This window comes from Pelobates fuscus, chromosome 8 (genome assembly GCF_036172605.1).
Source record: "Pelobates fuscus isolate aPelFus1 chromosome 8, aPelFus1.pri, whole genome shotgun sequence".
Taxonomy (NCBI): Eukaryota; Metazoa; Chordata; class Amphibia; order Anura; family Pelobatidae; genus Pelobates; species Pelobates fuscus.
The window spans coordinates 51,489,761-51,507,160 of NC_086324.1; the positions used below are offsets into that span (position 1 = coordinate 51,489,761).

Below are 17,400 nucleotides of genomic sequence, written 5' to 3' on the forward strand. Positions count from 1 at the left end.
AAATGTACACTTTATGATCAAAACAAAACGTAAAAAAACCTGGAATTTGACAATATGTCTGTCTAACCGTAATTCACCTCTTTCATATTAAGTGCACCCACACTTATTATATTTCATTTTATTCAGGAGAAATAGGGCTTTAATTTAACATCAAATATTTAGCTATGAAACATAATGTAATATGAATAAAATGTAAAAAAAAATGGGAGAAAAAATGATTTTGTTTTTAATTTTCTTAATTCTACGTGACATTTTAACTGTGAATGTCATAATACTGTTTGCTTTTACTGCAATAAAATATACATATTTGTATTCAGCAAAGTCTCACGTGTAAAACAGTACCCCCTATGTACAGGTTTTATGGTCTTTTGGGAAGTTACAGGGTCAAATATAGTGTGTTACATTTTTCATTTTTTTCACATTGAAATTCGCCAGATTGGTTATGTTACCTTTGAGACCATATGGAAGCCCAGGAATGAGAATTACCCCCATGATGGCATACCATTTGCAATAGTAGATAATCCAAGGTATTACAAATGGAGTATGTCCAGTCTTTTTTAGTATCCACTTGGTCACAAACACTGGCCAAAGTTAGTGTTAATATTTGTTTGTGTGTGAAAAATCCCCAAAACTAATTTGAACGCCAATATTGGCCAGTGTTTGTGACTAAGTGGCTTCTAAAAAAGACTGGACATACCCTATTTGCAATACCTTGGGTTGTCTACTTTTGCAAACGGTATGCCAACATGGGGGTAATTTTCATTCCTGGGCTACCATACAGTCTCAAAGGCAACGTAAACAATCTGGCGAATTTCAATGTGAAAAAACTGAAACACAAGCCTTATATTTGACTCTAACTTTTGAAAACACCATAAAACCTGTACATGAGGGGTACTGTTATACTCGGGAGACTTTGCTGAACACAAATATTAGTGTAAAACGTAAAACGTATCACAACAATTATATTGTCAGTGTAAGTGCAATTTGTGTGTGAAAAATGCAAAAAAAATTCACTTTCATCGATGAGATCATTGTTGTAATACATTTCACTGTTCAGCTAAGTCTTCTGAGTAAAACAGTACCCCCATGTACAGGTTTTATGGTGTCTTGGAAAGTTACAGGGTTAAATATAGTGCAAGCAAATTAAATTCCCTGGACTTTCGGCTTGGGTTGTCAGGCAGGTCCTGCAAATTAATAAAATGAGCTACCGGTAATTATGTAAAAATGTTACATAAATATATACATAGAATTATATATATATATATAATCATTTAAAAAAAAAAATATGTATCTATATATAGTGATATATACTTATGTATATATATATATATATATATATATATATATATATATTTATTTATTTAGTTCTACGTGTATTTTGCTAACATATATTAATATCAAAATACAATTATAACGAAATTACACATATCTATTTAAATGATTAAAAAATTCAATTGGAAAATAAATCATTTAAACGTATTTACATATTTATTTTATATATATATATATATATATATATAAATGATCTAAGTATATCTAATTTTGTTTTAAACTTTATTTAAACTTTTTTAGGCAGCAGGGGAACTACCTGTTGACGGCTATGCCTCGCAAGGACCTCGCGATCACAAGGCCCAGGAGGGCCGCAACGGCAGCAGGGGCACTGCTGTGGACGGCTATGCCTCGCAAGGACCTCGCGATCACAAGGCCCAGGAGGGCCGCAACAGCAGCAGGGGCACTCCCTGAGATGCCAGGTGAGTTCCCTCACCATGATCGCTGGTGAGCGGGTAAGTACATAGGACGGCGGGGACGGGCTATGCCACCCGCTGGCATTTAAAGCCGGGTCACCAAGGATGGCATAGCACGTCCTCCGTCCTTAAGTGGTTAGAGTCATAGTAGTCAAAATAATAACATAGCTGGCTTATAGAATTTTTCCACTTTGGCCATTTTGACATTACATTTGAAACTTTGGATTTTTACGTTAGTAAATAATCCTGACAGTGTAAGTTTCATAAAAGGCACATGGATCCACTGTGTCAAGGTACATGTTCCACGTTATAGTACTTACTGGGTGAAGGATCTGTCCATAAGTTCAACATTGTTAATTTTTACAATGCATTCATTCTCTTGAAACAGGCCCTCCCGCTTAGAACGGCTGCTCTCCTCAATTCCCCGAATATATAAACCTAACGGCCTAAACAGAAAAGAAAGAAAAGATTATGCAGTTAGAAAATGAATACCCTCAAATCATTACTAGTAATGGATGATCCGAATTCAAAATATCATAGCGGTCCTTATACCTCCTTATTGCAGCTATACGCCAGTGTAATATACTGGTATAAACAGATGAAGATGGTCATACGTAATGCAAACACAGAGAGAGTAAGGGTTTTGATTTTTTTTTTTTCACTAAACTAGAAATGGCAGAAAAGTTACAAGTTGCATGCTCTATGTCACTGAAGTCAACCTGGAAAAATACGTGAACCGGAGAAATGGTTAACTTCAAAAGTGACCTAGAATGTGCAAATTTCTTGAATTATTCACCAAATTTATTGAATTATTCATTTTAAAAAAAAACAAAACTTTTTTTTTTTTTTAAATCTTTTCTCAGTGTTTCATGTTTTTCTCCTCTTTCCTTTAAACCAATATATTTTCTTGCTTTGTATCATTGCAAACAGAGGAATGAAATAGGTTTATGCCTTGGCAAATGCAAAATGCTTTTAAGACGATATCAGAGCACAACATTTATTTTTATTTAAGCTCACGTGATGAGAGTTACAAATTAAGCCGTTAAATTTGGCACGGTATAGGTTAATTTCAGTGATTAAGGCTCTCCGAGTGATTAAACTACACAACCACTAGAATGCTGATCTAACCCTTTCGCAAATGGATAAAACGCCAGCGTTTGCTGGCGGTGCAGGTGACTGGCATAGATATAATTTTATGCAGTTGAATGGTTACTTTGTACTTATGACATTTTAGTCTGTATTTCCAGACATTGAAGGTCTGTCCACCACCTCCACTAGAACGACATAAGTATATGTATGGATCAGTGAGCCTATAAGACAATATTAAGTCACTTACAGATGAAGGCTTCTTGCCTTCACAATGAAAACTCTTCATTAGGCCGCATAGCTTAAAAATATTTACCCGTGGAATCATGCTGGCAAAGGTTAATTAAGAATGGGAAAAATAAAGATTAAACTGCATACGGCCAGGCAAGTAAAAACTGTTTGCCAACACTGTGTCTAGTGTGGATCATACTGCAGGAAATGGGAGAGACAACTATTAGAGATGAACAATACATAAAGGAACGTATTTTCTCAGTAGACAGATTGTTTATTTAAATTAAAGTACTCTTTTTGTTAAAGGATATTGCTCAGCATTTCTAAACCCAATTGGTACCTTGGAGGCCTGGAGTGTTATTTTATACCGTCCAAGGAAATGGTTATTTGCAGGGACTGTCCAAAACTGTAGAATCTCTGGTACACACTCAAAATACAGAGTACCCATTACATGGGAAGAGAAGACTTTGCACCCCATGGGGTGGGGATCATCCCTACTAAAGAGGGCAAGTTGTTAAGTCTTATTTCTAGGACCTTCTTAAAGGGATACCATAGTCACCAAAATAACTGTAGCTTAATGAAGCAGTTTTGGTGTATAGATCATGCCTCTGAAGTTTCACTGCTCAATTCTCTGCCATTTAAGCGTTCAATCACTTTTGTTTCTGTTTATGCAGCCCTACCCACACATCCCCTGGCTGTGACTGACACAGTTTGCATGAAAAAAAATTGTTTCATTTTCATTGAAATGTTAACTCGTTTTAAAAGTTTGTATCTCCTGCTCTGTAAATGAAACTTAAATTACACACAGTAGCCTCCTGGAGGGTCTAGAAGGCTGTTAACAGAGCAAGAGATAAGCAATAAACAGAATGTGTAATAAAGGAAGTATAAACATTAGATGTGTTTGGGAAGACCATGTAAGTCACATGCAGGAAGGCATGACTAGAGCTGTGTAAACAAAGTGATTTAACTCCAAAATGGCAGATAATTGAGCAGTAAGACTGAACTATACACCAAAACTGCTATATTAATCTAAAGTTGTTTTGGTGCCATTAAGAAGATGTCTATGTTTTTATTGCACAAACACGCCATTTAACGAAAACATAAAGCTGTATTTGTCCCATTTATGGATTACGGATTCAGTCTTAGAAGCGGAATAAATGGATTGAGCTATGCTACGAATCTGGGATATTAAAGGGGAAACAGACACAAAAACAAAAGCTCCCCAGAATTTGATCACTTATTATTAGAAGAAATGTTCATAAAACATATTCTGTTGCCCAAAACATCTTTGTTAGATGTAATTTTTAAAGGATTTATGTTTCTCGGTCTCGGCAGACTGCACATTAAGTATAATTTGCAGAGTTTGTTTTTTTATTTATCACCAACTCTTACCTTCCACTAAGAGAAGAAAAAAAAGGCACAACATGGATTCCCAATGGTCCACCGTCCCCCGAAATCTCTACCTTTCTTGTTATTTCACTAGTAGTAAAAAAAGAAAAAATAAGCATAGGTTTCATTGAGGCAGGAGCAGATGAAAATGGTTATTACAAATCCTGGCATTTAGTGCATTTTTTTGAAGCTAATGGCATTACTTGACAGTTCATTGCAGCAAAACTAATAGATCTCATTGAGCAAAGGGATTGAAATGAAAATTTCTATATAATGGAGACGCTGGCATGCTTGACCAAGTTTTGATCACCCATCGCAAAAGCAGTTGATGGAGAGTTTCATTATTCACCTCTTCGCTGCTGGAAAGGCCAGTAACCTTTTGATTGGGAAAGAGGTCATGTCAATTTGCCTGTGTGTTCAAAGGCAGCTATTACCATCACTTAATTTGAGGTTTTGTTGTAGCCGCTCACCTGTCTACGCAGCAAGCATAATGATACGCATAGCCATATTTTTGTACACAGCATGTTATGAGCATACCAATCGTTTTCAGCAACACACAGGTGATTCCTGAAAGCTTGTTTTATTTAGCAACAACAGATTTTATAAATGAAAAAAAAAGAAGAAAAAAAAAATGTGCTCTTTCACCCCTCCATCCCTCTCTTCCTAAATTACACACCTGATGAAAAGGAATTTCATATACATTTTATTATTATATACAATCAAAAATATACAACATATTAGCAATCATCCGGTCAGGAACGAACTACAAAATAGTATAATTGATTCTGATGTTTTCTTCCCATAAAAGCCACTCTTGTTTAAAAATTTCCGTTTTAGGTGTTGGTAAGCGGAAAGTTAGTTAGTCTATTTTCAAATATGTATTGTATGACCTCATTTATGTGTGGTGATTGAATAGCTTTCCAGTGTCAGGTGATAATTGTCGATGCAGAAATTAGAATATGGCCTAGTATAATTTTATTATAATTTGGTAAATATTATCGGGATTTGACTGAAGAGACAAAGCTCCGTTGTCAAATTATCAATTTATTGTCAACAGTTGTAATTCATTTATGTATCGAATTACAATAAGGTCTCATTTTAGGGCACGACCACAGCATGTGACACAAAGATCCCCTTTTCCACACCCCTCCAGCATGTATCCGTATGGGATTAATTTAATTTGTGTAATCTGGAGGGAGTAAGGTACCAACAGTATAACATTATAACCCCTCAATGCAATGATGTCTGAAAGTGTCAGATTATAGGACGTTGAGATGTTTTAGAATAGTGAACCAGCCCGGTTTGGCTTAGGGACCCGGGCCCTAAATGGAAAAGAACTGATTAGGTACATCTGGCAACCCAAGAAAATTGAAAAAGAAATCAGTAGTGTAATTCTAGAATACCTGTTGAAAGAATGGAATAAGATTAGAAAAAAACTAAAAATCCTGGGAAACATTTTTGGGTTCATGAGGATAGAAACATTAGAAGCCTTATTGCCAGATTTAAAAATAGACTCTTGGAAGGATAGGAAAATTGAAACTCTGGATGATATAACAATAGGAGATAGAATCAAAGATTTTGTAACTCTGTCTAGGGAATTCGGTCTCCCTCAGGCTGAGGCTTTTCGATATTTAAGAATAAAATCCTTTATGGACAAATCACTTGCTAAGAGTAATATTAGTAGTAGTATCCTCATAAAACAGATTTTTGGAAATAATAGTACTCGAAAAAATATGGCAAATTGTTATGCCCTTATAAGAGCGACCCCCAAAAACATAAGGTCTAAACAAATAAAAAGTTGGGGAAAAGAATGTAATTTAAAAATAGACCCAATAAAGTGGGGGAATATGTTGATACAGTTAAAAAGAAATGTTCACAACGATATATTGTTTGAGACTCAGTATAAAGTTTGCTATCGTTGGTATTTAGTGCCAATGAGATTAAACAGAATTGATCACAATGAATCTAAAATATGTTGGAGATGTGGAAGTAATTTGGGAAGTTTTATCCATATTTGGTGGAGTTGTGGATTAATTAAGAGATTATGGGATGAGGTTTTTAGAAAAATATATGTTTGGGACAAAATTCTTATAGAACAATCTCCAATAAGGGCCCTCCTACACCTTCAATGGCCTGAGTTATTAAAATACGAACAATTTCTGGTCTGTCATTCTTTTATGGCAGCAAAGATTTTGATAGCACGGGGGTGGAAGAGTTCCGCGACAATTGAGTTCAAACATTGGGAGAAACAATTAAAACTTCAGATTAAAAACGAGATAGGGCTTTTTAAGAGGAAGGATAATGTACAGAAATATGAAATGGGGAAAAAATGCTTAAAACTCTTAGAAAATAATGAGCAATAATAACAATCTTTTGTGATGTATACACAGAAATGTTAATAGATAAAATTGACTATGCATGTTTAAATCCTATTGTAAGGTGCTGCCTACTCCCACTAGTGTAAGAATGTATGATGTATGAATTGAACTGTGAAAGATGTTTTATGATAAAGTTTGGAGGGTTGGATGTCTAACAATACTGTGGTAATTGTTTACATTTTTATATTTTGTATGATATAAATGTCTTGATAATGATTCAAAAAATTTAAAATCTAATAAAGATATATTTGTAAAAAAAAAAGAAACATTTTGAATAAACTTAAAAAAAAAAAAAAAAAAAAAAGAATAGTGAACCAGCCCAGTCTTCAATAATCCCAATGGTCCTAATTTTTTGTTATTTTTTTCCAGTTCTGTACCAAAGGGAATGTTGATAAAACATTGTCTGTTGATAGTTCTTGATGAAATGGGTTGGCAACAACATTTTCAAAAATTTTTTTAAATACAATTGTATGCAACTCACTAGTCTTCTTCTTTACCTCCATTACCTCTCCCACTTCGTATTCCCTATAAATCATTGTTGAGGTTGGTGTTTATTACAAAACAATGTGCTCAAATTTAATTTTTAATTACTTGTTGTGTTTAAAAATATATAAAATGAAAAACGTTACATGTAACCATTATAAAAGATTAGCCAATTTATCATATTTGTTGATCAACTCTCAAATTTCCCAAGTGTGCCTATACCTCTGTATTTATGGAAAGTAAAGAACCGGTATAAAATAATGACTTAATTTGCACTTGCTTACAACTGGTCTTTGATTTCATTAAAAAGCTAGGTTGTTTAAGTTTTATGGGATATGTAGTACACAAACATTTGCATTGCTGAAGTCGGCTGTAAGACTTTTTGGCTTGGCTGCGTAACTCACAAAAATAAACATAGCTAGTCATAATTACTGTATGTTAGAGGAGAAGGGTGGCTTATTAATATGTGTGAATTTATTTAAAATTCATCAATTATCCATTTAAAATGCATTAAAGTGTTACATAGTTACATAGTTAGATAGCTGAAAAGAGACTTGCGTCCATCAAGTTCAGCCTTCCTCACACCTGTTTTTTGCTGTTGATCCAAAAGAGAAAAAAAAAAAAAAAAAAAATATGTTCTGCCAGACATTCATGTTTATCCCTAACAAATTGCATCTAAAACAATTTCCTGAATTATTAATAGTAGACACAGTGGTATATATGCCATCATTTGATTCATCAATATTTTCACCACTCTGTTTGACATTTGTAGCTTTGTGACATAGAAAATGTGACTCATTTATAAGCTCCCGGCTTCTAAGGAGCAGAAAGGGTATTAAGAGTTATACATTTAGAAATCCTCCATGCCTTTCTTTCACGACCTTCAAACACACAATAGCAGTGCCCTGTCCTTTGCAACAATCATTCCTAAATATCAGAAACCCCAAAAAAAAACGAGCCACACAAAAGCCATTGATCCCTCTTGTGTAGCTGAATAAAATGTACTCAGCACCCTTCTTTTTAGGAATTGTTAAAACCCACTTCAACATGCTTGGTGGATAGAAGCCTCGCTAGATGCATTGGGAGCCTCCATTGTCCAGATCTTACACAACTCATTTATAGATTAATACCGTGCTGTTATATTGCTAAGTAAAATGTCATCAATACAGTACATTTGTTACATTGAAGGAATAAACCTGAAGTGTGTACTATGGCCCACAAACAAATCAATAGGGCTCTCAAACTGTTGGGTGTTCGAAGCACAGTTTCTAAAGAGAACGATAGATTCAAGGAATCGCTTGTTATTAACCAATAGGAAACCCACAGGATATGCACTGGGGTAATGATATTCGATGGGCTTCATTCCAACAAATCGCAACCTAGTGTTAAAAGAGCATGCAATTTAACAGTTAAAGTTTGTTACGGAAATGTCCATGATGATAGGACCCAGGATTTAGCGAATGTTTCTTGGTCCATATGTTTAGTTTCTATGCCAAATTTCCCTTTACATACATCAAATTGTGAACTAGTTGGAACACCGAAAACTCATTTTTTTACACTGTGATGCAAGAAATTGAGTAATTGGTCAAAACATGTCTAATTATTTAACACTGCCCAACACTGGTGCTCCACTCCAAGCAGGGAACTGCTAGTTCCCAACTAGTCAACGTAGGGGGAAAAAAACACTCAATATGGTGCAGTGGAAGTCCAAAATTTATTAATGGATAGATAACAAAAACAAACAAAAAGTTCCAGCTCAGAGAGCCTCCAAATAAGAGTCACATTTCTTTTAGCAGTATCCAGTGAAAATTGAGCCGTGGAGTACACAATCATTCCCAGTGTGCTATGGACTATCCAGGCTTGCACTGGAGAGTATTATTTAAGGCCTGGCTAGTAGATCCCCCTGGTAAGTGCGGCTAGCAGCAACAAGGCGTGAAATTGGAAGCACTGCTAACAAACTGTACTTGCTTATAACCCAATTTTTATTTTGTATTATTTTTAAATCTGGTTTTGCACAACAGTAGATTTAAAAATGTAAACACTTTTCCTACTTATGTGTAATTTAAAAATGCTGAGGTGGACTTTCAGAAAGTATTGCTTGAGTCATGTTTAACCGTACTGTCTGTAAGAAAAGAATATATGCGTGAGGTCAGATGTGCATTATTCTTCTCGTTCACATAGCATTTGATCACATTTTCTTTGTGAACAAGTATTCATGAAAATATACACAGTATTTTGTTGGATTTCTGATACTCATAACTGAGCTATGCAAAATTGCACCACACTAAGACAGTCTTGCCTATATATAATCACAAAAACGAGATTTGGGTGTTTATTTACTAAAATGTAGTAATGCAGCCCAGTGTTGTGCCTATATCAACACAGTCTTCTATACTATGTGATAACTTCTGGTCATTGCCCATCATAATTAAAGGGACACTCCAGGCACCCAGACCACTTCTGCACATTGGAGTGGTCTGGGTGCCAACTCCCTTAACCCTGCAAGTGTAATTATTGCAGTTTTTTATAAACTGCAATAATTACCTTGCAGGGTTAACTCCTCCTCTAGTGGCTGTCTACTAGACAGCCACTAGAGGGCACTTCTGTGTCTATAGCACAGGTTTTGTGAGGACCTCCAGCGTTGCTCAATTCCCCATAGGAAAGCACTGAAAAGCATTGTCAATGCTTTCCTAGGGAGAGCTCTAATGTGCATGCGCTACATTGCCGCGCATGCGCATTGGGTCTCCTCAGCCGGCGGGCGGGATCAGTCTCACCCATCGGCTGACGTAAGGAAGAGGAGGAGATGCGGCATTTAATTAGGTTTTTTTGTTTTTTTACTGGAGGTATAGATAAAACAGCTTGCATAAGCTGCAGTTCTCTTGTCTGCAGCTTTTGCAAGCCGTCCTCTTCAAACCCCGCCCAGACTTTCTGTGGCTGTCCAATCACAGACTTCCCAATGCAGCTCAATGAGAAGTATTTGCAAGGCAATTACCCATTTAGTTTAGTTCCACTGAGCTAACTAAAGCAGGAACCAACAGAGCTGGTCGTCTGATTGTCAGCCAGGGGGTGTAACTAGGTTAATTTACACAATTGCCAATTTCTGTTGAAATCTGTACCATTTGTAAAATGAAAAAACAAATCGGGCACACTCTTCACACTTAAAGCATTTGAGCAAGCTAAAGTACATTAGGGGTCTGGAGTGTCCCTTTTAGAAGTGTGACAGCCGCTAAGGAGATCAAACTGCACTGTAACAGCCAAGGCATAGACCTCTGTTCCTCAAAAATAGACAAAATGCCCTTGTGCACATCGATTCAAAGGGGCAAATTGATTTCCCTTATTGATGGGGTTAGTGAAGATGTCCTTAGCATTTGGTAATCACTGTTGGATTAGCTGAGGAAGACATACTGTTGCACAAACAAAAGGAATCCTTTAATTCAACAGAAAGTGTGTAGATGGCCCAATTCTAATAGAGATAGAGACAGAACTAACCATCTCTACTACACAAAGATGCTGGATAAATAATCTATTTGATTTGTAGAAAAGAGGTGTTTTGAAAAACGTTGCTCGAATAGATGGTCCTTGGAGCTATGAATGCCAAGGATGACTGTAATTAGTGGCGACACGCTTTTAAGTGAGACCATATGGTTTACTTCAATACACTTCTAAAACAAATATGTTATTTGCTCTAATCCTGTGGGGTCCTGGAGGGTCTGCAATTCGTTGTAATCTATCCACACTGTGATCATATCTGAGCTGTAATATAAGCATGCAATTAGTCCTATTACTGGATCCACAGCAAAGTGTTTTCATTTCCCTTACAACAAGGAGTGTCAGTGACACGTCACACAGAGAACAAAATAGAGAAAGAAAAACACACGTTACCTGTAGTCATTTTTGAACTTCTGAATTCTTAGATGCTCTTCTTGCCAAGTGAGATTGTTCTGTTCCTCTCCTGTAAGTACCTTAGATCGTACCTGGGGGGAAAAAAACAAAAAAGTATCACTATAGTAAATATCTTTTTTTAGATCAATCAAGACACAAGACTATCTGCGATATCACCTTGTTTATAAGGAGTAAAAATACATGATGTTGCTAAATATCAGACAAATCAGACAAACATGTAAGTCCTAAAGATAACATTTTCTATAACAATGATACATGATAAATGTGTTACAAGTGAGACAATTTTTATAACTTGATATACAATATTTGTGTATTACAAAATATTTTTATGTAACCCGAGGCTTATGGTAGAGGACCCGAGAATGAGGAATACACAAAATACCACCCAGGGGGGTAAGAAAGTCAAATATATTACACACACACATATATACACAGTCATATACATACATGTTGCTGAATGCCTTATAATTTAAAATGTTATGACACGTGTACATAGTTTTACCAGTGGTTTCTCTATCATCTCCAACCAGATGACTGCTAATTTTCCATAACTCAACTTTTTTCTCGTTTTCAAGCACTATAGCAGCCATGTTAGATTCAATGCCACCTCTCATGCTCTATATCCTGGAATTTTTTCTTATTTAAGAAATCTTAAACATTGTTTTGAGAAAGCACATCAATTAAACATTACTGTACTTCCCTTCTCTCCCCCTCTCCTACCCCCCCCCCCCCCATCTGATAAAACAACCTGATAAAACAAGGTGTACGTGGAATGTTCTGCCTTAAAAGGAGACACCAAGTCCCATTTGTCAGGACAAGTGCACTTTAATGTAAATCTGTCACCCATAAAAGCACGCATGACAAGGTCAGCCTCTGGCAAGCTAAAGTGGTGCAGTCTCTAAAATAATTAGTCTTCATTTAAAATATATTCAAAACAGATTATCATTCTCACCTACCTGATATACCGTGCATTTAATTGTAATTACGGTAATGTGATGATATAACAACTAAGGCTTTAGAGAAAGCATTTAATGTTAACAGCCAATCAGAATAGATACTTTACAGTACCAGATAACTCCCAGTATTCCTTAGTGCTCGGAAAGGAAGATGGTCTTTGAAATCTGTTATTTAATTTCTATACAAAAGCAACTGATACACAATGTGAATAATATTATCAAACAAAGCATGGGCACTTTTATAGGATACTCTAAGTTAGAGATCCATAATGGCTCAAAGTAGTATATATAATGCAAAGTGTCTTTGGGTGCTGATCCCTAGTTTCCGGTCAACCTGAGTTTGAGCAGTTTGATAAAAACTAGCGCTCTCCTTGGCACACAAAGCATCGTGTTAAGCCATTAAACGTTGACAGACTTAAAGCACTGGTCTACCTGCCAGCAGCTCCCTCCAACTACCATTGCTGTCCACAGGTGGACGGATATTGCAACGTCTGTAAATGCAAAAGACTGAGCTTTGGGTGCTAGGTAGAACGCTTTTTTTTTGTCAAACTGCTAAAAAAAAAAAAAAAAAGAAGAAAACCAAGGGACTGCATCCATAGGCTCACTTTAGTACCATAACCACTTCAATAATCTGTAGTGATTATGGTGCATAAAGTAGAACGTTAAGGTGCTTTGTGAAATAGGAAGAAAATACACAATGACAGAAACACATAAACTGCCTGTAAGTGTGTAGATGTCGCTACAAACTTACCTGCCTGTTTGGATCTGAAAAGATCTTAATGTTCTGGACTTCGCAATGCCATAACCTAGATTTCATGTTTGTGTTCTGCAGACGGCTAACCCGTTGGATCCAATCACACAGAAAAGCTACTGCAGCTCAAATTGCTGATAAACTTAATGCTAGCCATGATAGGATAGAAGGTGCCTCACAGTTTGCTGTGAATGGGACTTCCATGGCATCAGACCGGTCAGAGTGCCTATTGCTGAGCCCTCTCCACTGCTTAAAGTGCCATCAATGGGGATGTGAGCAACAGAATTGGACCATGGAGTAACTGTTGCCTGGTCTGATGAATCAAATTTTCTTGTACATCAGGTGGTTGGCCGGGTCCAACAAATCCAATCCATAGAGGTTCCACCTCGCAATTTGTAGAACTTTTAAATTCTTTATTTTGGTGTGCAAGAAAGTAATAACATACAGGCTGGTAGCGCCACAACAGCATCTACAAGCTTAATGTGGTCAAACATTTGTATACAGTGTCATGGCATGAGAGACAATTGCACTTTTTTTTAAGTTAAAGAAACAGGCTTCAGTATAGATAATATTATAACACTTGAGTAATAAACGTAGTGATGCAAGCTCTGGTAATCGACATTTAGTGAAATAACTGTTATATAGCAGTTAGAAGGTACGCACTTATTTTGATATTTATAAAACAGGCTAGGTACATGCTGGTTGGTCATAATGAATAATTCTATCGTTTGGTAACAGTAGCTTGAGGTTAAGAATTAAAGTATACGTCGTCGCTTTAGTTTCGGACCCTTGATGTAGTTTCGCCTAACTTATGCTTAAGTGAGGGATGTATATTGGAATAGTAGTTAAACATACTATGTGATTCCCTTAAATAATAGTTAACTAAAGACAGGCTGGTTAGATTTTACTCATGTTTACAGGGTGGTCTAGAGGCAAGCTAGTGGATGGAGTATACCTGCAGGTAGCAGATTTCAGTCGATAATGGCACAGAGTTCCTGAGGGTAAGATGGTTGGAGGTAAGACAGTCTCTGTGGTAGGAAGTCCCTCTTTAGGTGGGTGAGAGTTACCCCCTTCAGCTGCCAATGTGTTGTACCAGGATGCCTGGTCTGCTGCCATTCAATGGGTGCTGGGCAGGTTCTCTGCTGTGTTCCTGCTGCTTATGAGGATCCAACAGGGGTTTGGGCGATTGTTCGTTTGCTTCTCCCTGTGCCGGTAAGCTCCCCAGTGCAGCTGATGTCTGTGTGGGATGTCTTGTTTCCCTGCCCAGAGGAGGGAGGAAATACCGGGACCCAGCGTGAGGCCTCTGAGGGTGGCTTTAGTGAAGGTGGGTGGATTGTTGGGGTTCGAGGGTGCCTGCAGGTGGATGGCTGCAGTAAGGATCTGTGCCGTTGGTGTTTACAGTCCGCTCTTTGTACTGCCGCTGCGGGTAAGTAGCCTGTGCAGGCTCTGGACTCAACACCATCCCACATGGCCTCCGCGCCTGTAGTGCGGATCTTGGCGGCCTTGCTGTTTTGCCTTGCTTGTTTTGCGGGTCTCGAGGGTGGGGACCGGGATCACCCCCCCTGGTCCATAGGGGGGGGTATGGGGCCGGTTCCCCGCGGGACTGACTGAGCGCTGAACGGCAGGCAGCAGCCGTCCGCCCAGCTCACCGCCGGAGTAGGCCTCGGTAGTGTCAGTGAGGGATCCTCCTCTAGGGGACTGAAGCCTGTTCAGCTAGCCTCACCCTAGATCCGGGGCTTTCTGCCCGCTGATGGCCCCCGTTGCCAGATGGTTTTGTGCCAGGAATCATGATTTTTTAAGCCTGCTTAGACTTCGGCTGCAGGAGCTGGTCTCGCTGTCGACCATCCAGCTCGGCGGTCCGGCCCTGCCCCGCAATTTGTAGAACTTAAGGGATCTGCTGCCAATGTCTTGGTTCCAGATACCACAGGACACATTCAGAGGTCTTATGGAGTCCATGCCCTGACAGTTTTTTGGTAGCACGAGGGGGCCCTACACGATATTGGGCAGGTGGTTTTAATGTTGCGGCTGCTCAGTGTATATTCTCCTTAAAGTGTTACCATGTCTTATTTGCAAGGCAGATGCAATTTAAAGTGGAGTCAGAAGGCTCCATTACACCAAAGAAGTTAGTTATATGTTTATTTTAGAGACTGTTAAGAGTATACAGCGTTGAAATGGACTATCGTCTTTGTAGTTTGAAATACATTTTCATGAGCTGATAGATCAATCAAGAAAAATATTGCGTTTAAAAATGTTCAAACTACAGAGAAGTCTCCATCAGATGTATTTCTTCAATGGTTATGCTAAATACAAACTCCAATGAACAAACTGTTATACTTTACAGAATACGCAAACAGGCTTCTTAGCAGTACACAGCCAGGGACACATCATACACTTAAGAATAAAGAGGCATTTGTTAAATTCCTAAGAAATAACCTCATGAAACTATTCTGCACAAATGAACTCATAACATTTATGTTTAAATGAGTTTAAAGGAAAACGTTTAAAATATCTTAAACTTATACTTGAAGGAAATTTGTGCTTTAAACCCCCCCCCCCTAAAAAAAAAAAAGAAAAAAAAAAAAAAAAGAATGCTGCATGGGTTAAAGTTTCGGGGGGAGGAATGGAAAATATAAACAAATGCAAAAACATAGTAGGGTCACTGAACACAGCTTTGGTTGTGGACAAGTGAGTCTCGAAAATTAAACACTATACTCACCAGAACAACTACAGGTTATTGTATTTGTGCTTGTGAGTATAATCATTCCCTTCAGGCTTTTTGCAGTAAACATTATTTTTTTTCAGAGAAAAGGAAGTGTTTACATTACAACTTCAATATACCTCCGCTGGCCACTGCTCAGAAGGCTGCTGGAGGTGCTACCTGGGGGCCGTGCTCCATACTTTGACTGCCATTCAGTCTCTCCACCCTCTGCATGGAGACACTGAACCTTCCTCATAGATTCAATGCAGCTCAATGAGGAGATGCTGATTGGACAGGCCTGTGTTTGGATTGTGCTGGCTGTGACCCTGATCTGCCTCTTTGACAAGCTCAGCCAATCCAATGCCTTCACATGGGAAAGCATTGTGATTGGCTCCGATCAACACTTCTGATGATGTCAGTCAAGGAGATCAGGGGCAGCGCCATTGCCAGCACACTGCAATAAAGGTAAGATTTTACAATATTTGGGGGGGGAAGGGGGATGAGGGGGAGGGTGTAGAGTAGATCGTGTTTTTAACAGTATAGGGTCAGGAATAAATGTTTGTGTTCCTGACCTTATAGTGTTCCTTTAATGATTATAAACAGTTTCATACATTTAGATAAATCACCCATATCTTAGAAGAATGAAATACATACATGTAATAGTGTATTAACAAATGCCTAGAGGTCTAATGCATGCAATGTTTTTCTATCATCATGCAACGTTTATTGAACAAAGAAAGTACCGGTATACATTTTCAAGAGATAGTAACAGCATAGTGTTCATAACACATGAATGATGAAAAAAGAAAAAAAAAAAATAGATAAAATATAACGATATATCATATAGCATTAAATCATTTCAACCACTAACTGAATATTCACAGGATTGGGCTTTAATAATGTATAAAAAACAAACAAACATAAGATTCTAATTGTTAAAAGCAACTGTAAGTGACGAATCAACGTCAAAACAGTTTGTCAAACCGGAAGAGTTTACAAAAAAAAAACCTGAAGTGGTTATTGTACTTGGAATGCATGTTTAACTTATAAAACAGTTGCTGTCCTCAATTTTCATTGGCTATGTGATGACGGACATCATCCCAACAAGAAAAGAAAGTGCATTATATTTGATGTATACATTTATTTTATCATTTAGTTTAAGGCAACAGAGAGTAGAAAGAACACGTGAAAGTTTATTAAATAATCCATATAGCGTACAGATCTTGCACATTTATTTTAACAAAACTTTCAAATAAATAAGGAAAAACCTGTGTAACTTTAAATGGAGTGTTTCGGGAGAGTATTGAGAATGGATGCAGCTAACAAAGTAGGTTTGCCATTTACTGTACTCTTTAAGTGGCACTCTGCATTTGAACTTTTTCTTAGATTATTAATAATGGTGTTTACCGATTGCTGTTAAATAAAGAGCCATTGTCAAGCAATAAACTAAAAGCTTTGGAGAGGGATGGAATAGTCTGCCAATATGCGGGGGCGTTATCACTTGTGTCTATTTGCTCCTTATTTGGAAAGGTTTGTCCCAAACTGTAAGGGATTGTGACAGCAGGTGATGCATTAGCTTTAATGTACTTTACTCAGACCCCCATGGCACTAATGTAAACACATCAAAATCCATAAAACCCATCTCGCCTGACGAGAGGTCACTTCTGAGATGCCTTCAGCTAAAAACATAAATCTCCAGATGGCAGGATGACAAAAGGAATTGATACAGGCTACTTAATATTTGACCACTTCCCGAATGCTATACAATGCGAACATTTAC

At 37.5% G+C, this 17,400-nt stretch overlaps 1 protein-coding gene across 4 annotated transcripts in view; it reads right to left on the reverse strand.

The window, feature by feature from the left end:
- Positions 1 to 17,400, reverse strand: part of PARD3B (par-3 family cell polarity regulator beta) — a 1,021,205-nt gene that overhangs the window by 706,637 nt on the left and 297,168 nt on the right. For all 4 annotated transcript variants that reach the window (XM_063429810.1, XM_063429811.1, XM_063429813.1 and 1 more), the window contains 3 exons: positions 11,195 to 11,286; positions 4,455 to 4,541; positions 2,066 to 2,191 (listed from right to left, as the gene is read on the reverse strand). In XM_063429810.1, coding sequence (XP_063285880.1) covers positions 2,066 to 2,191; positions 4,455 to 4,541; positions 11,195 to 11,286 — 305 coding nt within the window. The remainder of the gene's footprint in view (positions 1 to 2,065; positions 2,192 to 4,454; positions 4,542 to 11,194; positions 11,287 to 17,400) is intronic.